The following is a 20,789-nucleotide window of genomic DNA, read 5'->3' as shown; positions in this document are numbered from 1 at the left end:
GCGTGTGCACGCGCCACCATCTTGGAAAAAAAAAAATACCAACCTGACAGCAGCTTTACTCGGTGGGTATTTATTGCATTCTAGTGTTCTCTTGTGTGTTGTCAAAGACATAACGACCCTTTGCGTTGCGCTACGAGACAGAAATGGCAATCAACAGTAATAGGGCCATGCATTAGGTAGCCGCTGTTAGCAGTGACATGCGGTGAGGTTCATGGCTGGTGAGGCATTGACGTCATCACAGTCAGATTTACAAACATATGAACTCTACAGAGTAGCTTATTCACCATTTGATTGGTAACAGTCGGCATTCTTTATATAAACTGTAGCAGAGAAAAAAAGATTTAAAAAAACGCTATTATCGTGTTACCTTTACTTATAAATGAAGTCCATGCGCTGCTCCTTCTGAAGAAAGGCATCAATACCTTCTTTGTAGAAGCCTTCCTTATCTTTCCTCAGTTTTAAAAGTCTCTCTATTTCTTTCAATTTTGATAATCCTCCATTCTGAAAATAAGGCCAAGTAACACGAAAAAAATGACTGGATGGTTGCACTTAACTTGCTAACTGTTTACTGTAGCTTGCTCTCACTAATTCTATTATTCAGCAGCCGAGGAGGCACAAGAAGAATCTCTGTAATCACCAGCGCCCCCTGTTATGAGGCAGGAGAACTGTGTGCCTCACCTATGCACACAGTTGCGATAAAAATAAAATAAAATAAACACTGTAGTACAGTGTTTATAATGTAAAGTGACTCTACATTATATACCCCGGATAAACTGTAGAAATTTAGTTTAGTTAATAGCGATATGCAGAGGGGCAGCAATGCGGTCTCATTTCAGGGCAAGCCAGCACAGTTCGGATAGTCATTGCACAATCCATGGTGAGGCTCAGCCGGCTGCTGCCTCACCACTCGTGTCTTCTTCAGCGATTTTGCAACAAAAAAAAGAAAAAAAATGGTGACGTTAAATGGAAAAGAACTTTAAAGTCTTCTTCTTTTCCTTTCGGCTTTTCCCTTGACGAGGTCGCCACAGCAAATCAGTGTCCTCCATCTCTAGAGGTTTGATCCGCATGTTTGTTTTGGCCAAGCTTTTACGTCGGATGCCCTTCCTGACACAACCCTCTGTATTTTTCCGGGCTTGGGACCGGCACAAGAAGACTTATCTCCCTGTCTGGCTACAGAACAAGCAACTCGCTCAGTAAAACAAACACAAAATGGTCATCGGCACAGCAACATTCAAAAAAGCAAAAACTATACGCACCATTTGATGACAATGCTCTGATCTTAACGTGAAATGGGCATCTCTTTCCCATAAGTGCAGCATCTTCAGATCACATTTCATAAAGATCCTCTGAATTAAAATGGCTAACTAAATGTATTTATTTTCCTCAACACGAAGCTCCTTTGGTACTTTCTCTTGCGTAATTATTTTATGAGTGACGTATTCGAACTCGTGAAATTGTGCAAGCATAGCTGTTTTCCTTACTTTCACGTTTGGTTGGAGTTGAGACAGGACTAAAAATAGGTGCTTTACTTTAAAGTACAAATCACTAAATAAATATAACTGTTTAATTATTTTTTTCATTTGATATTTCCATGATGACTGCCTCCCCTGACTGCACGTCACTGGCTGTTAGTGTCTGAGGAAATGAACCATTGCAATCTGAGGCGATCTAGCTTCTCAGGGCAAGAACACAACATCTTGTTGAATGGCGAGGCTGCTGGATGAAAGTAAGTTTGTGAGAGGTAATGCTGCATATATCAGCTGAAGGGAAATATTACATCATGACAAGGGTCATTACTCAGATTCCCGCCTCAGTCAACTATTGCCACCTGGTTACCTTTGATATCGTCAGAGCCCCCTTTCTGCGGCAATTTCATTTTATTCCTTCATTAATTTTCTTATCTGTTGACTTAATCATTAAATTGAGCATAACTGCATTTTTCAAACCATATATAGTATTTTTTTTCTATTTACAGTTTGGCTGGTCCCACATATCATTCTCACAAGCATCCTAGTTATCGCTGGTGTCCTCCATGACGTCACTAAGACCCCAAAAATGACAGATTGTTTTTATCCAATGCATAGCTAGACAGATAGGCCTTTTTCAACCATTTTCAACACAGTGGTGGAGAGACAAATTGTATAGAGGTGTGAAAAAAACATCAAATGTACCAAATTGCAACAAAAGGTTACTCATATTGCCTGTTCTTGAAACATGTTGACTTTGTTTGCATATTTTGGAGACATTACAACCGTGCGTGTGTATATGTGTGTCTTGTGTGTGCATGTGTGCGTGTGTTTGTGTATGTCAGGGGTCGGGAACCTATGGCTCGCGAGCCATATATGGCTCTTTTGATGATTGCATATGGCTCGCCGATAAAACTATATACATATTCTCGTTTTTTTCGCCGTTGATTTCCCGTTGGGGCTGCAGTTGGCGGAAAGAGCAATTTTGATTGGATGACACTGGCCGTCAGTTGAAACAGGTAAACGCCCCTTTAAATGGGCCCCACGAGTGCACTTCAGCTTGAATTCACCGAAGGATTCATTAGCCTTTGAGGAGAGAAAATGTTCGGATTCGAATTTGCAATGAAACAACACCATCGATGAAACAGTCGAATGTCAGTGACATTTTAACAAGCCCCGTGTTAACGTTAGCATCAACATACTGCTGCGAGAAGTAGATTGCAGATAGCAAGTGTGGAAGCTTATAAGCCGTGCGCAGGCTAGCTAGCAGTAACTCTGCCTCCGGACCGGCAAGTTGAATTTCATTCCGATCGTTTGCCTGGATTTTTACTCATCACGAGGAACGGAAAAACCTTCATGTTAACGGTGAGTACTATCACAAAGTTAGTTTAAATAATCCATTCTGATATTTTGTTGAAAAGTGACCGTGCGTTTTTGCGCGCGCCTGTGTGCGTGTGTGTGTGTGTGTGTGTGTGTGTGTGTGTGTGTGTGTGTGTGTGTGTGTGTGTGTGTGTGCGTGCGCGTGGCTCTCGCTGAAGAACATTTCTAAATGTTTTACTTTTATGGCTCTCTTAGTCAAAAAGGTTCCCGACCCCTGGTGTATATACTAAATATTTGTACCTTTAAAAAAAAAAAGAAAAAAAAAAAGAACGCGTTCTATTCAAATTACGCATTTTAAAAAATAAATGGCAAAAAGATGATAGAACATTGCTAGTTATTTAATGCAACTTAAAGGAGAAATGATATGTTTTTCGATCACAATATATAATGGCTTGCTTCATATTGGGAGGATTATCCATATCAGGCAGCTCTGGCATGATGTGATGAGAAAGCTGAATATGAAATATGAAAGAGGATAAAAGAGAAAAATACAAGGACTCAAAGTGTCAAGAGGGACGTGCATGATGCAGAACACTTCTTGTGAACTTGTCAGATCAAATTTAGCTTGCAGCTACAGTGAAGTGAGGCATATCTGAAAAGTAAGTCAAGTGAAAGGCTTTCGCGTTGGGAGACTGACTTTATCTCCAACAGCATTGCCAGGAATAGGCAGACAATGCACCGCCACCAGAAATTGCACAGACAACTGTTCACATAATGAACACCGGTGGACTCAAGATTACTTTTTAGCTGAAACGGTGGCCTCTGGATCAGAATCGGCAAAAAAATCCCGCTTGTAAACTACACCAGAGTTTGCTAAATGGAACTGTATTGGTTCGTAAAAATGTCGCTTTAGTCATGCCTTATCTTGCAGTGAGTGCCTATACGGGAGAAGCAAACATTTCCCCTTGCACATTGAGCTCATTCTCATGACCTCGGATCACCTCAACCCTCTTTGTTGTCTCTGCTTTATCCTATTTAGCTTATCGGCACTCTTATAGCAGCGGCACTGACAGCCAGTGGCTCCCCACTTCACACTTTGAATGCTTACTTCGCCAGCTGAGGTCAATGGGATTGGAGCAGTGCACACGGTCTGAATGCAGAGGATGGAGGGATGGCTGAGAAGGAGGAAGAGAGAGAACACCTTCCAGGAGGGGAGCTTCTGAGTCAGGAAGTGACTGGCTCACACCCTCCTGGCTCACCCTCGCCCACCCGCCCCAATGCTCTCTGCCAACTGGCAAGCTGTGTGTGTGGAGACCAAGGCAGCCTCTAGAGCACAGCCTGTTTGATATGCAGCTCAGTGGAAGGCAAGTGTCCAGCACACAACAGTGAAGTGCAGACATGCACAGACTTGCAGAGGATACTTGCATGTCGGCGCAATCATATATGCACAGCGCACAGGGGGCAGCCATGACAGCACATAGCTAAAAGATGGATACGTTTAAAGGATTAGTGAAAAAAGATAAGGCGCAACAAAGTTCTTACAGAATCATAATTAATAGTAGATGCAGAGGGCTGGGTATGCTTTCATCGCAATGTCCGAGACTTAATGGTAATGTCATCTGTAAATGTCAGCATGGCTTGAAAGTAACTATCATCACTCTATTATTATTATTATTTTCTTGCACTCTTCACTTTTTATTTCTCAATTGCTTCATCCACACCACAACAATAAAACACATGGCATTAAGAAAGCAGTTGTTAAGTCCTTGATGAGCAGGAATCATATATCAGACGCTGTTGTTGTCTCAGAACTCCTGAAAACACATCGATGCAGGATTCCCAAAGAGAAAAATTGAGTAAAGTAAATGTTCTAACAGGTGTATTCACTAACGAATGTCTTGTTTTGTCCATTTAGTCAAGAGTTGAGGTCATGACAAATTGCAACACCATTCATGAATGCAACCGGTGGATAATGGCACCAGTTGATAAAATACAAGGACGACACTGTGAGCGGGATTAAGATACTATATCTGAGGGCCATAGAGTATTGCAGGTTGGTTTGCATATTGGAGAGCAAATGGGGAGCGGAACGTCCTGCCTTAAAACTAAATGACTGTGTTCATCCATCATGTTCCACATGCTCAGGTGGCCTTTATGTGCGTTTAGGTATTTTGGGCTTGCATTTCCATAATTCCATTCACAACTTGTTATTCATCAAACAAAGTGCTTCAAGACAGCACACACATTCATTTATCTTTATGCTGACCTTTTTCGGGGGGGAAAAGTACTATTTTTTTTCTGTGGGGATTGTAGCCCTCGGAAAGGGTTGGAATTGCATATGTTTGACACTTGACAATTACATTTCAAGGTAGCCTCGTTCAGCTGTCGCTATCGACGTACTTCCTTAAAACATGCATGCGAGCACACGGCATCAAAACCAAATGCCATAATTTTCACCAACGGAACAAAAATATTTTACAGCTCTGCTTCTGGGTGTACTATAAGCAGCGTTGACAGTGCTTATGCACATGACAGATGGGAAGGATTATGACTAATTTTATGAGGACATATAGCAAAAATTACCTTCAGATGTTGGCTTTCACCATTCAACTAGATGAGGCCCACACAGGCACTCAAGTGACTGTACACAGACGTGAAAGCAAGGATAGTTTCAAATGGTCCATCAGGACAAAACAGGAAAATGGCTGTGGCTTGTACTTAAGAGACTTTGTATTCATCTCAATCAAAGAAGGCACACCGAGTCAAAGCTTCAACAGTCGATGGATGATTAAGCACAGGGGTGTCAAACTCCACTCCTTGAGAGCACTTATCCAACATGTGTTTAGACATGTCAAACATGCCCGGAGTTGGACACACCTGATTTAGAATATTCAATTAGCCGACCATGCATGTTTTTGGAGATGTGCGAGCCACAACTCTGTGCCGCCTGTGTTTCTATTTCACTTTGCATTAGAAGTGGCAGTTGTTATGGCCACCGTGATACGAGGAGGGGAGAGATGACAGGATGTTGCTATAATTACACGATATCTCAAATATCTTCTGCTTTCAAATAGCTTGTCGACTTTTTTCCACTCCTCTTGCAAAGCAACGGCCCTTCTTATCACAATTTGCACATTGTTTTCAGTAAAGGAATGTGTCGTTGCATGTTCACACCATATGACAAATACGGCAGCAGATGGGTCTATTGACATGCTCTACCTTGTGTCCGTCCACCAAAGTCCGCCCATCGCTAGCTCGTCTCCAGGAGATGTCCGGCAGTGGCTCGCCCTCGGCGATGCAGGAGATCATGGCGGCGCTTCCCTCCACCGCTGTCACATTCTTCAGCTGTGTGATGTGTGGCTGGACTGGAGGCCACAGAGGATGTGTCGAGTGGAGAAATGTGAAAAAATAAAAGAAAAATTGAGAGAAGAGCGCCAGTAAGAACGCGTAGACGGAGCCTGTGCCGGCAGGTTTAAACACACGCCGCTGATGTATGACTGAGGTGCTGATGATTTATAAATCACAGACTTCTGCTTCTGTCAAGTGGAAGGGGAAACCCTCTGGCCCACTCTTAACAGATTTACAGATAAAACATTTCAATCTTTCTCAAACATTCCACCTGCCCCTGCTGCAATGCACGTTCCACCTTTCCTGGCTTTGAACAGGCGCAAAATTCAGTTTAGAAGGATGGTTCTCTGGCACCAGGTGTTTCCATTCCTATACAATCCTAAGTGGTGCAAAGGGTGTCGGAGGAGTGATGACCTCCGGATAAGCAAGTTTGAAAACATTGCATGTGGAGTGCAAATACAATTGCATCGTCTCTAAATCTTGTAGTACATTTCTTCGCTATTCTCCAACAAAGTCATTATGCTAGTTCTCAAGAAAGCAGGCTTGACTAGTCGCAGCAAGCGAGCACTTTGATGTACAGGGTAGAAGATTTTAACGTTGTCGGGAGAGCACGCAAGGGAGTGCAGAACCTTGTCAAAACAAAGTATCCTTAACGCAGATGAAGGAACATCGGGTGCAACAGTGTAAAGGACTGAATATTTCTTGACCCAGGTACTGTCACAGAACATCGGCAATTACACCTGCAGGTGTATTTAAAGCCTCCCTCCTCAGCGAGTATCAGTGTGGGAACCATGTTGGACAGATTCAACCTCCTTCCGCATCTCGCACGCTGCACAACCTTGTCATCATCTTCCGGGCATCCAGAAAATATTTCAACTCAAAATATGCTGTCTCCTGATTGATGAAAAGGTTTCTTTAGCCGTCATCTGTACTTCTTTGAAGGTGTCGGATGTTTCGCTTCTTATCCAAGAAACTTCCTCAGCAAACTAAAGTCTTACTGGTAGTTTAGGCCCTATATATATATCTCTACTGTCCAGACGTGGCGGTGCCGGACACTGTTATGATAGGTCCCTGCTCTCAGGTTGGGGGAGCAGAGGACTACTCCCTGCACCTCCAATGATTGTTCCTATTGTTCTGACTAACGACTGTCCTGATTGCCCCACTTCCACCGGGATCACCTCATCAGTATTACTAATCCTATTTTGCCTAAGCAGGCTGTTGTATGAACGATCCAAATTGAAACTCACCCCACCATATCGGTTTAATTAAGGATTTAGCTGTTTTATGAAAATCGCTTCTTTTACTCCCCTTTCAAACCATCTATGTTCTTTCGTTAAGATTTTAACCTCATTGTGGTCAAAAATGAGTGGTTGCTAGCTTTTAGGTGCATATGTACTGCCGATTGAGGACCACTAGTATTATCCCTGCGATGTTGATTAAGTCTTGATAAAGTCTGTGTAAGCTCTCAGTCGTACAGGAGTGGTCCATCGATGAGAAGGTTTCTTCAGCCGTCATCTGTACTTTTTTGAAGGTGTCGGACGTTTCGCCTCCTATCCAAGAGGCTTCGTCAGCGAACTCAAGTCTGACTGGTCGTTTCGGCCCTATTTATATATCCCTAAAGTCCAGACATGGCGGCGTTGGACACAGCTATGATAGGTCCCTACTCTCAGGTTGGGGGGAGCAGAGAACCACTCCCTGTGGCCCCACTGATTGTTCCTACATTCCTGACTAACGACTGGTCTATTTGCCCCACTCCCACTGGTATCAGCTCATCAGCATTGCGAATGTTGCCTAACCTGTGTTCCTTAAGCAGGCTATTGTATGTACGATCCAAATTGAACCTAACCCCACCAGACCGGTTTAATGAAGGATTTAGTTGTTTTATGATGGCTTCATTTATGTTAGCTTCATACAGAGATCAGTAAAGATAAAAGGAGGGAGCAAAGGTTGATCCAGTAATGGTTATTCATTCATCCAGAAATACATATATTTAGGTCAGGGCTCACATAAGTTGAACTGGAGGGTCTCCATTGTTGAGGACAAGAGGTGGAGGTCCAAGTTCTCTGTCTTTCCAGCTTGCTGTTTTGAGCTTTAGAAGTCGTGTTGCAACAGGGAAGGACCCAAAATGTTATTTCAGTGGCAATCCGAAATTCAAGGGGAAAAATCATGGTTTCACACTGATCAAGACATGCACGCCAATGTGAGTGTGATTATGAATTCTCAGCACATACAAATAGGATGTGGGGTGTTCTTTCGATCATCGGGCATAGAAACAACACTTTTAAATTGTGAAGTAGTTATTTGTTGTGATTAAATGAAAACCTCCAGCACAATCAGTTTCTTCTCCTTTAAGTAAAATAAAAATATTAAAAAAAGAAAACACCCCGGTGTTGGTTAATAACTGCATTTGATGTTATAATTGTGGTGATCATAATAATTATACAGGTGTTATCAATGCCGCCAGCAATTATATTCATTTAATTTGTATTTGCATAAAAAAGTACAAACATCTTTATTGTCCAATTGGATCCTGAAAATATAATTATTTTAAAGCATACATTTTGAATCTAGTTGAATCTGAACATTCTTCAGCTCCACCTAACCGTCACGAAGAGAATTTGCAATATTTGGGTCTTTGCTGACACCCAAATGCTTGATGTCGATTGGATGGGACTTCTGAAATTTCCAAAGCCAACATTGCCAGAGGACATTCTCCCCATCGGGCTGAACGACAATACAGCCTGACCTTATACACGATGACAAAATGCTACTTCTCCAACGGCGAAACACACTGAACTTATCCATGACTGTTCATTCCTTGCGATCTCCCCCCCAAAAAAAGAATGTGGGCTTTGTTTTCGTTCAAGGATGCGTATCACTGCTTTGTATATGCATGTTTAATAAACAGATTGTGAAGAATTAGACCAACCTGAGCTAACAACAAAGAAAAGCACAGTACATTAACTCATTTACTGCCATTCCCGAATTTATACGGGAATTGAAAAGCATGACGTGGAGCGCCATTCCCAAATTATGTTCGGGTTTTGTTTTTTCTTGTGGGGCAAGGAGTGCCGGTAAAGGCTGGTCAGAGCTGTGGCAATGTTTTTCCCTCCCACGAGGGGGCAGAATTTGCCTTTTGTACACCCGCCCTCACTGGCACCTCATATTACTCCACCCCCATAAAATTGAGGAATTACCGTATTTATTTAAGTATAACGCGCACAATTTTCTACCTAAAAAAGAAGTCAAAGTTTGGGTGTGCGTTATAAACAAGGCCTGGGCAAAAAAAATTATCATATATATTTAATGCTTTATCCCTTCCAGGAGGGAGCAGCATTTCCATGGTTATTCTCCACAGTCAGAAAGACTGGGATCACGCACATTTTTTTGATTGTTGATTACCATTTCTTTAGCTACGCTTCATTTCCTTTCCTTGCCTCGCCCACACTGAAACCTGAGTTAAGCATTGCTGTTTTGTACTATTACCAATATCCAGAGTTTCGATTCAGTGTTCTTCATATTGTAATTGATATACTGTACTCTTAACCGTTAGATGGCAACTCAGGGTATCAAGAGAAAACGCTCTGCATATGACGCTTCATTCAAGCTCAGTTATTGATCATGCTGAAAATCATGGAAATCGAGCGGCTAGTCAAGAATTTGCTGTACCAGAGACACATGTTAGAAAATGGAGAAAACATAAAGTCGTCCTGAAAATTTTAGACCGATTTTTTATTGAAAATTAGGGGTGCGAGTTATACACATGTGCGCGGTATACTCAAATAAATAAGGTTTCTTACGCTGTATTGAATGAACACATTTTTGCACATCGCGTGGCAGTGAATGAGTTAAAATCTTTGTTAAAACAATGTAAGTACAGTGGGGCCTCGGTTTACGAACACCTTGCCTTACGAACTTTTCGATTTACGAACGTTAAATTTATGAAAATTAAACCTTGGATTAAGCACTACTTTTCGCGATACACACCCCCCACGGCTGGCGGAGTAATCTTTGGCGGAAGAACACCAAAGCACACGACCGAACAGCGCCCCAGCCGGCCTACCTTTCCACGCCCCCTTTCTATGAGTGCACACATCGATCGTCTTCAACGATACTTTTGCTTTTATGGGACCGAAAAAGACCCCACCATAGGCTCATGTTCAGCCGAAGAAGACACAAAACAAAATTACAGTCGAAGAAGGAGATTATTGAGAAAAATGGAGGAGGTGTGCGTTTGTGGCATCACAGGTGCGCACCGCGGCTTTCATGTGAATCTCAGCCTGACAGATTTCCCACGCTGTGTGTCACTTCCCTGAGAGTAACTTTCTACTACCATTCTACAATCAAAGAGCCCGGTATCGATATGCTAAGTCCACCATTGCTACCATCCTTCGCACCAAAGCTTTACACAAAGGCGTTATTTAGTCGATGCGTTCACGTGACTAATGACACCAAACTTGTCACGTGCGAATTAACAGCTGGGGCGGGGCCGCCACTCCCGACCTCCGCCAGCTGCTGTCAATCCCCTCCCTACTCACCGATACTGGGACATTTCAACGAGTCGCTGTCACCTCACCAGTGACATGATTACGACGCCTTGCCAGTGTCTTGGACTTGCCAGCACAAGAGTTTGCTTCGCCCGAGGTGATTGTTTGCCGCAATCGCGGGAATTTGTTGCTTTCTGGGATCGCAAGTTTTTTCACCCCCGCGTGCCTTTTTATTTTGCCTAGCTTGATAGGCTGGACGGATCGCCCCCGCCCGCGTTCTTTTGTCATTCCGCGTCATTCCGGTTCAGTGGAATCATCGGACTTGCGCCTTTTGTTGTAATAAAATCTCTCCCAGCACCTAGGTCTCTGCAGCCTGCTGAGGGATCCAACCCCTTTTATTAACGTTCCGACGAGTCAGCTATCCCTGTCACGCTCGGAACGTGACAGTACCATTGTGTTCACCTGATAGAAAAGGCTTGGCCTGATGTTACCCTTCGATCCTTGAAAGCAGCATGGAAGAATTTGTGATGTGCAGGCTTATATTGAACAGTTCCATCCAGAAAAGACTGTGGCTATGAGAATCATCAACATGATGAATGATAATGTGATGCCTCAGTTTCGTAAGACCTTACAAGTCAGAAAGCAACAGGTGTCAATTAAGAGCCATCAACGACCATCACAAATGTAAATAAAGTGACTTTATTATACAGTGCACTGTATTTATTTCATTACAATACAATAGCACATTTATTATACATAGAATAAGGTATGTTGTGTGTAGTTTTAAGGCTTATTTAGTTGAAAATTATATTTTATGGAGACCTGGGAACGGATTATTCTCATTTTAATGGTTTCCTATGGGAAAATAATTTTTGGGATAGACACTTTTTGCCTTACACACTCTGTCTGGGAACCAATTAAGTTCATAAGCCAAGGCCCCACTGTATTTCAAATGAAAGCTCAGGGGAATACGCCACCGCAATGGTACAGAGAAAATATCAGTATCCTTCAAATTAATCTGTATTGGACATTTGATTAAACTTTCAGAGCTACTGTCATTTTTCAGTGAGTTATAAAAGGTCAACAGGTGACTCTCAGTCTCGGAAACTCACCAAACACTTTGAGGAAGAGCTCCCTCTCCTGGGAGCCCGCCTTGTTGATGGACTTGCAGTAGTAGAAGCCTCCATCACCCTGCCGGATGTTGCGGATGGTGAGCATGCTCCGCCCTCCTTCCAGTTGACTCACAATGTACTGATCCGACAGCTCCAGCTGCTGGCCTTTCCTACGCAAAAAAACAAATAAATAAATGCATACAAAATATGCAACAGTGAGCGCATTAAATTTAATAATCAGACAACGCAATCTCTACTTTGAAAAGGACGTTCTTCAATTTATTTATGATAAAGGGTTGAATGCCACCCCCTGCCTCCCCATCAATTCTTCACGTGCTTCTCAAACTCTGTCACCCAGAGAGATCTTCCTCTGCTCAGCCGGTGTGTCAGTGTTGTCAAGGCTGACGTGTATTTGTTACACTTGGCTGCATGATGCAGCCCTTGCCTGTGGTGTGGAATACAGCGTTGATAATCTTCATCGCACACGCGGTACGGTGTGAGGCAAGTTCGATTTCCGAAACCCACTCGGCTATTTACTCCTGAGGAAGAAAAAAAATCCCCCCTCCCCTAATTTTACAAGGAATACTTTTTGATACGGCTTTCATCGTGCATCATTCCCAAAAATTAACTGCCACTGTTTTCATGTGTTTTTATATATCACCCATTTCGGTCCCGAATGGCAATCTGTAGCCTTTATAACAAAGCAAACACAACTTTCTGTTTACGGGTAGCAGCTCTGACTGAAAAATAATAGAATAGGTATGAAAACACATTTTTATTCTTGCCTGTTTATTTGATGGCATTGATAAGACAGACATTCAATCTGAAGCTGGCCCCTGTTTTCTTTTCAGACCTCAGCCATTGTGCCACCGAATTGAAAAGTGATAAGGTACCAAGTATAGAATATGCTGATGGACTTGTGTGCGAGGTCACGGCTTGCATGCCAAAGAGAAAGGTAGATATTGGGGACTTGGGAAACGTGTAGCGAGACTCATAAACAATGCGACATTGTGGCACTGACTCCTGTAGAAAGAGTGAGCAAAAATAATTGAAAGTCAGCAGAGGAAGCAGTCAAGCCAAGTAATAATAACGTTGGCGAGCCAAAGAGGAAATGAAGAGGGGGCCACATCTTCGGCACGGGCAATGTGGGACACGTGGCTCGGTGGATGTCATTATGCTGACTGACAGGCAGTGCATTACCCGAAAAGCACGAGTGCGAGGCCAAATGTCCTTTGACAAAAAATGCAACTTGGGGGGCTCAAGCTGGTGGTAAGTTCAAGGTAAAATGACACCTGAAAGTACATTTTGTTGTTTAAGATTAAAGTTGATAACAAAGTAGTTTCTTCATACAGCATGGCATCAGCAAGCAACAGTATAGACATGTGGCACCACCAAAGTGTAAAAATTATAAATCCTAAATGTGCTAAAATGAAGACTTTTAAGTCCCATTGGCATTTAATGATTGTGTGCACCACAGGAAACAGGCAGCGATTCATTGTTACCAATAGACTCTCAGGTGGAAATAGCAAGTTTCCAATGAACTAATTTTCTTATGACTCAGCCCAAAAACCGACTACATCGTGTCAAAAGCTCTTCAGGCGCTCATTTTCACGCCCCTCCACTTAAAGCAGTGTGTGCTTATATTGTACGGCAATGGAAAGTATTGTGCGAGGGTGGAATATAAATTCTTCTGAGCCACAAAAGCTGAGCAACTTTATAAGTAGCAAAGCACCGCAACTGGTTTTACCTTGAGGAAGTATTGACACATTCATGAAAACAAACACTGTGGCACCGTTGTTTTGCTGTTGGCAAATCTGGAGCCCTGAATGGCAGAATGACACATCATGTTTCTGTTTTGGATGGACCATACCTGTGCCATGTTACTGCAGGGTCAGGCGATCCAGATGTGATGCACATAAAAGTGACTGACTCCTGGTAGTCAGCGGTGGCATTGAATGACTGTTGGGAAACAGACAGAACTGGAGGGACTGTGGACACACAAAAAAGAAAGAATGCTGCCATAAAACATCACACAGGAGTAAGTGCCAAAATGTTCATTTTGCAATTGGATATGTGGTTCGATACTGCAACTACTGGACTATCATTAACATGCATAATGTCTTCAAAATAAATTCGCTATTCACAAGATGTGATTTTCATTTTTACAGTAAAAAAAAATCAGCAACATCCCCGCCAGAGAAATATGTAACCACCAAAAAAAAAAAAAAGTAAACACAGCATTCAAGTTTGGAATTTTATTTTACGTACGTCTATCTGAACCAAAAGGTTCATTAGCAAATCTATAGTTTTGTCATTGTCACTTGAATTCCAGAATATTGAATTTTAGGACCACTAACATTCAAACATTCAATACAGCGTCAGAAACCTTAGACTCTCTTCTTTCATCAAAAAACTGTTAATTCCTAATTTATATAGGTCTGGAGTTATATGAGGTTGAAATGAGGGCGGCTGTCCAAATTACAATGCAATACATGCTTTACATATTGGTTGAAAGCGCTTTAACAACAGCTGAAGCTGGAACAAAGCCCTCATGGAAAAAAGGGAAATGCTGCCCCCCATTGTGGAAAAGAATAAAACATTGCCAGAGGCCATGGCCAGCGCTTTATCGGCACTCAAACAAGGAAAACAAAGCCCGAACAAATTTGGGAATGGCGCTCTACATCATATTTTCAATTACCGGCAGTTGAAGGATTATTTCTAATTATCATTTGTTTAGTTCAGCCTCTGCCATGGGATTTTGCTTTTATCAATGATGTGTCATGAAATAATGTCATGATGTACGTCTTCCGCCATGTTAACTTTAGCCTGTATAACTTTAATAGTAATGTACTATTATATATGTTGTGTGTCCATGGTGTGGACACACTCGTGATCATGCAGCCATTGTCTGTAAATCATGTGTGTTCGGAATGTTGTGCAAATAAACCTTTTGAAGGTACTGTTAATCGCCTCCAGCCTTTGGATTACCAAAATCCTCATTACATGAAGACGCGGAGGAAAGAAGGCCACTCTCCCCCAACAGAGTGAATGAGTTAATACAATCAAACGCCGCATTTAAACATTGACATTGCACAAAACACAAATCACAAAAATGTTCAATGCACTGTATTGCACTTAAAGTTTAAGTACAACCGAACTATACTGAGCTTGTGTACCGTACTTTTGTATACTAGTACCACACTTTGAGAATCTCTGGCATGGATGATGTCACATCTCTGGTAATTTGCCATTTATGCAGGTCGAAGTGAGCTCAATCATCAAAAGCTTTCCTGGGTTAAAACTGGTCCAAGCAAAAATCAAACACTGAGTCACTTTCAATAGTAGCGATTTTGCGGTTCAGAGAAGCAAACACCTGCCTGATGTGATAAACATCGATTTCAAAGCCAATGGATTTTTGCTCCCTAGTGCTTCTGACGATTCCTTTGCAACACAAGCCCATGCAAAAGCAACCGGGCACACTACTTCAAAAGAGCAGATACCCAACTCCTTCTTGTGCACATTCTAGCCATAAAACCGCTATGGGTGCCATTTTTAAGATAGATGCCCCTCCCCCCCCTCAACACACACGATTATTGTTGGCAAGAAAAACAGGGAAGTAGCAAAAATAAAATTTGAGCAAAATTATTTAGAAACCACCATTCCATCTGCAAGAAGTGAAAGCGAAAGAAAATATTGTATTTAAACTCACCGCTTGTTGTGATGGCAGCAAAGGCACATGATATCGTTTGTTGTGCTGAAGGCTTTTAAGGCAGCCAGGAGAGCACTCAAGGGATTGTGGGACCTTGTCAAAACAAGTCATTGCACCCACAGTAGAATTGCAGGTTGTAGAATAACTTAAATGGAACATCGGATGTAACATATACTACATGTATGCAGCAGACGTTACCCCCACAGGAAAGCAGCATAATTAAAATAGGGAGTTGATTTACCTTTGTCACTCAAAACTGATCCCACTCTTTCCACAGTGCTCTGTCTGTGGAGAATTTTGGCCGACTAGGCCAGATTTTTTTTGGGGTGGTTAAAGGTCTCTTGACGAGACCCTTACCCAGGAGCATACCTTTTGGTCAAACTCGACTTGTTCAATCAGTGCTTATCATTTTGTTACTAAAACAAATGACATTTTATATAATGGGAACAGCCATTTGTTTGTCTTGACAGTTGAAAAGAGTAAAACTGCAAGGATGTATGTGTGAGTTAGCAGCCTAAGAAATATATTGTGTCCAGAAGGGCAGAAGAGACATCAGGAAGCTGACATACTTTGCTTGGAAAAAAAATGCCTGATGACTTTAAGCAAGTTTTACAATTTAGAGTAACCATCCATCCATCCATCCATCCATCCATCCATCCATCCATCCATCTTTCTACAGTCTCTCTCTCTCTCTCTCTCTCCCTCTCTCATATCAATCGTCTCTGTCCCTTTCTCACCCCTCACACCACCGCTATTCTTGGCCACAGTCTCGTCACCTCCTGTATTGATTATTGCAATTCACTGGCCATCAGAAATTTCCCAATAAATTACAACTTGTCTAGAACTGCTCACAAGAACCCCTTCCTTTCACTACATCACCCTCGTCCTCCGACAGCTCTACTAGCTCCCTGTCAAACGCAGAATCAACGCAGAATCAACTGTCTGACCTTCTTTGAATTTACATTCCGTCGCATTCCGTCTGGTCCTCATCCACCCTCCCCTACACTTCTGTGTACCATCTGCCCGTCTCAGCACGATGGGGTGCAGAGCTTTCAGCCACTTTTACCCCCCCAAACTCTAAAACTTACTTCCACCTAAAATCCGAAATTTTGATTCTCTTCCCACCTTCAAATCCCATCTCAAAACCCACCTGTTTAAAATCACATTTCAGTTTCGATTAATCTCTTCTTTTATTATTTATAATTTTATCTATGCTTGTCTTTGTGGCTGTAAAGTGTCCTTGACAGGTTTGAAAGGCACTTATAAATAACATGTATTATTAGATAGATCGATCGCGAAATTGATAACAGAAAACTACCAATGAGGTATTGATGAGACAATCAATGAGCTTCTAGGCCCGCATTGAACAATGGCTGCTTGGTAGGAACTTGCCTCAACAAATCCCTTGATGAATGTCACATCTGAGCCATGCTATCGTCTATTCCTCCATTTAATGCAGTGGATGAAAGGCTTATTGCAGCTTTTCTGTGTGATTCTTTCCCGGGGTAGTTGCCCTCGGGTTGATTGACCTTCCTCGTCAAGACACCGCCTCCGACCTCTCCCATCAATGGTCGACTGGAGACGAGCAGCGTCAATGGCTCACTCAATGCAACCCTGTTTGCTGAATTTCGACGTTCATACAAAAATTAAATTGGAATATTTAGAACTCCAAATGGAAGGAGTGTACACTGTTGGCAGCTTCCACCCTGATTTTTGCCTTATTCTGCATGACTTTGTTAACACTGTTAACACTGTGCTGAAGTCGATAAAACTGACACTACAGAAAAGTGCCAAAAAACACGATGTCTTAGTGTCGCTATAAGCCAAAATGGAAGTGTGAAGAGGCCACATGGTTCAGGTGGCGTTCACTGAATAATTTTACAACACAAATTAAGCGGCACAGGGAGATACATTGAACAAAATCAAAGTATAAAAATAGGTTCCACTTCTTTTTGTACTGTATATGCGTTTTGACTTCCCATTGAAACCTCTGGGAGGCTATTATGTCGAGACGATTTATTTTAAAACCAATTTTGATCCCAATGTAGGGAAACAAGCCAGTAGTTGTGGGTGTATGGGCCTGATTCCTCTCTTTAACTCGTCCTGGGGTCGACAGACAAGACTGTTCCTTTTTTTTCCAACACCCCCCCAATCCTCCCCTTCTATCTCTTTGTTTATATGATGTCCCCCAACAGCAGCATTAACAGCTGATTGATAAAACTCCTTAATGTACCTGAGCCTCCCGGCTAAGCACTCTATCTCGAGCTGCTTTTGTACAGTCATCGCCAGGCTGCACTTCCCCATCGAACTGCACTCGACTGTTTATTTCCGTGGGGCTATTTTTGCACACAAAAAAGGGGAATGAAATGCAGCTTTTTTATTTTTTTTTATAATTAAACTGGATTCATTTCTGAAAAATACACTTAATGTACTGTATATTTGAATAGATGGAGTTTTGTTTTGCTTTGACGTTTGGTGAAAAACCCAATAAACTTCAGCATGTCATGATCTGGTTGGCGACCAACGGGTGGCGCTGTCGGCCCCTCCTGCACCTGCACAGGTGCCGGTCGTTTCCAATCAGTCACACTCAAAAGGACACCTGGCACGACCATTCAGTGTCGGGTAATTGTAAAATGTCATTGAATGCTGTTGAACACATTGTATGCTGTTGGATGCAATTGTATGCATTGTGTGCAGTGCATGTGTTTGTTTAATCTTGGCGGACTTTTAATCTTGGTTTTCTTTTGATACTTTGTATTTTTTCCATTCAGATGATTTTGATGTTTTACATTTTCTTCCTGCTGACTTTAATTTAATACAATTTGTCAAACACGAACTCCTGCTGCCTCCTGCCTGCTTTTTGGGATCCGCACCCGCCATCACCACCTTGCAAACCGTGACACAGCAAAGTAGAAGGTTGCCCATTTCTATTGCATCTTCATTTTACAATAGGTGGATACAATTTGCAGATTTGTACTCATCATTGTCTATACCAACACTGTTAGCTTGCCAACTGAAGAACAGATCCCATGTTTCAGCACGGACCACAAATTGTCAAAAACACTTATTTCCAAAATGACAAATTTGTGACCTTTGTCTCTGGGTGGGACAAGCACAAAAACAAAAATTAATCATGCATAATCGTATGGGGGAAATATTGTGATTTTGGGAACCAGCCATGGATGTGGTCATTTAAGTGTAAGAACTGAAACATATTTCACATATGATGACAACCTGCTTGACAATCACAGTCCTTGGTCCTTTCAGGCTGAATCCTCAAATCTCCAAATTCAATACTTTTTAGTCCTTGCGTTCTCAATTTCTAATTTATTATATCCTCCCAAAACTCAAATACTATAAGGTGCACAAGCCATCCCCATTAAAAGCTATGCTCACACCGAGCCCCAACACCTCACAGAGATATGAGCGCTTCAAAACGTCAAACAACTGTGTTGACGTCTTCTTCCGAAATGCTCTTTCACAAGTCTGAGAGCCATGAGAGATACAATAAATAAAGACTGAGCTGACATAAACAGTGTAGTTGAAGGGGGAAAAAAACTTCTGAATCAAAGCATGACACCTTTCCGCTTTGGACACAACAGGCTTACTTTTGAAGTGCATCTCACCTAACACTTTCACTAGATATTATCTAAAAATCAATTTGACAACAATTCTCAGTCAGTTGAAGTGTGCAAAAGAGTTCACAGAATTGTTCTCAAGCCATTTTCAATGCTGGTTCATAGATCCATAGAACACAAGAGACTACATGAGGACCGTTCAATAGTGTATAAAAAGTGTGAAATTGTCCACATTTTGACATTTGGCGATTCTGCCCCACCAAGCATTTTTAACACATGCTTACATTAAAGTGCCAGTGAAATGGAAGCAAAGTGAAGTTTTTTTCAAACGTCATCCATCACACAATCAATTTTGTTTCAGTCAAACACTGCGATTCTTGCAGCCATGTGTCACAAATCAATGAATGAATAAGCTTTTAACAGGATAGGTTCCCAGCAATATCGAACACTATTCATGTTTTTGGGGGGCCAAGGGACAATCTGACAATACATGAGATGGGGAGATACAAATAGAATTGAAATGTGTTAAAATTAGATTGTTTTATGGAATAAAAAAATACGCCAGGAGATGAGCACTCGGACCATGTTTGTGCGGACACATCTGGCTTGACATTGATCGAACTTACCATTGACCACGACAGCGATATCCACAAAGTCGATCTCACCGCGAGCCTCCACGCTGGCCTCGCAACGGTACACGCCCTCGTCTGCTTTGGTCACATGGTGGATCTGCAGACTGTTGTTTGTCAGCACTTTAAGCCTGCCTGCACCGCACAGGAAAAAACATTCATTAAAAAAAAAAAGAAACAAGCCAAGAAACTGACAAACAAGAGAAGCCCGATAAGCATGTGTATGAAAATTGCAAAAGAAAATCGCCACGCTACTCTAGCTGTCAATCTTCTTTTGCTCACGATCACCTGATAAAGCCAACACAGATAAACTTTTCCATTTTGGTGGCAACGCTATCGCATTCCCCTGTAACACACATTTGGAATGTATGTGTGTGCTCTAAAAAGAGTCAGACTGTATTTTGAGAGCAACCTCAAAAATCAGGGCCGCAATTGTACAATTTAGATTTTGAAAACTACACCTCTGAGGTCTCGCGAAAACTTGGTGATCACCTTTTTCCTACTAAACACGTGATGCCATCACAAAATATGTCAAAGATAGTAAAGGCAAACTGCTTTTGCCTCGACCACATAATAAACATTTAATGACGTCCATTCTATTGATTCCTCTCTTAAATGTCCATTTTTTCTTTTTGATACCCTTCTCATATAACTCGTCAGTACATGCGAGGGAATAACATTTAAGACACAACTTTTACATAATGGCGCATCTTTTCGGCTGGCACAAATTTTGTCATCTGGAAAAATCTGAACCATCGTTATTTGGGGAAAGCAATTGTTAGGATGTTGAACTAACCCTTTTTGAAAGTTTTGTTTCCATTGAACATAAAGAGTACTGTTCAAAACGGTTAAGAGTTCTGCCAACACGCAAAAAACTGCACCAAAATGTCCCCAAAAGTCAGTCTCTCTGCAAGATCTCATTTATTTTTACTCACTGTGGTGCTCCTCGACGATCTCCCTGCCCTGGTAGGACCATACGACCTCTGGTACCGGCGAACTAATGACATCACAAACCACTTCCGCCGTGTCCCCATAGCGGAACTCCTGCGGTGACTGAATGTCTCGGAAAGTCAGCTTTTCTGCAGGATCAAATAAGATTTTGTTTTCTTTTATGGGCAACATTGAAAATGCAGTACATTT

At 42.0% G+C, this 20,789-nt stretch overlaps 1 protein-coding gene across 4 annotated transcripts in view; it reads right to left on the bottom strand.

Moving 5' to 3' along the window:
• Nucleotides 1–20,789, bottom strand: part of ncam2a (neural cell adhesion molecule 2a) — a 260,785-nt gene that overhangs the window by 72,269 nt on the left and 167,727 nt on the right. For all 4 annotated transcript variants that reach the window (XM_088998258.1, XM_088998267.1, XM_088998251.1 and 1 more), the window contains exons 4-8: nucleotides 20,585–20,728; nucleotides 19,647–19,784; nucleotides 13,604–13,721; nucleotides 11,734–11,903; nucleotides 6,006–6,151 (exon numbers count right to left, since the gene is read on the bottom strand). In XM_088998258.1, the coding sequence (XP_088854384.1) occupies nucleotides 6,006–6,151; nucleotides 11,734–11,903; nucleotides 13,604–13,721; nucleotides 19,647–19,784; nucleotides 20,585–20,728 (716 nt within the window). The remainder of the gene's footprint in view (nucleotides 1–6,005; nucleotides 6,152–11,733; nucleotides 11,904–13,603; nucleotides 13,722–19,646; nucleotides 19,785–20,584; nucleotides 20,729–20,789) is intronic.

The sequence above is a fragment of the Hippocampus bargibanti genome, linkage group LG01 (genome assembly GCF_051943395.1).
Source record: "Hippocampus bargibanti isolate YZ-2025 linkage group LG01, ASM5194339v1, whole genome shotgun sequence".
NCBI classification, from domain to species: domain Eukaryota; kingdom Metazoa; phylum Chordata; class Actinopteri; order Syngnathiformes; family Syngnathidae; genus Hippocampus; species Hippocampus bargibanti.
This window is presented reverse-complemented; position numbering and strand designations above follow the sequence as displayed.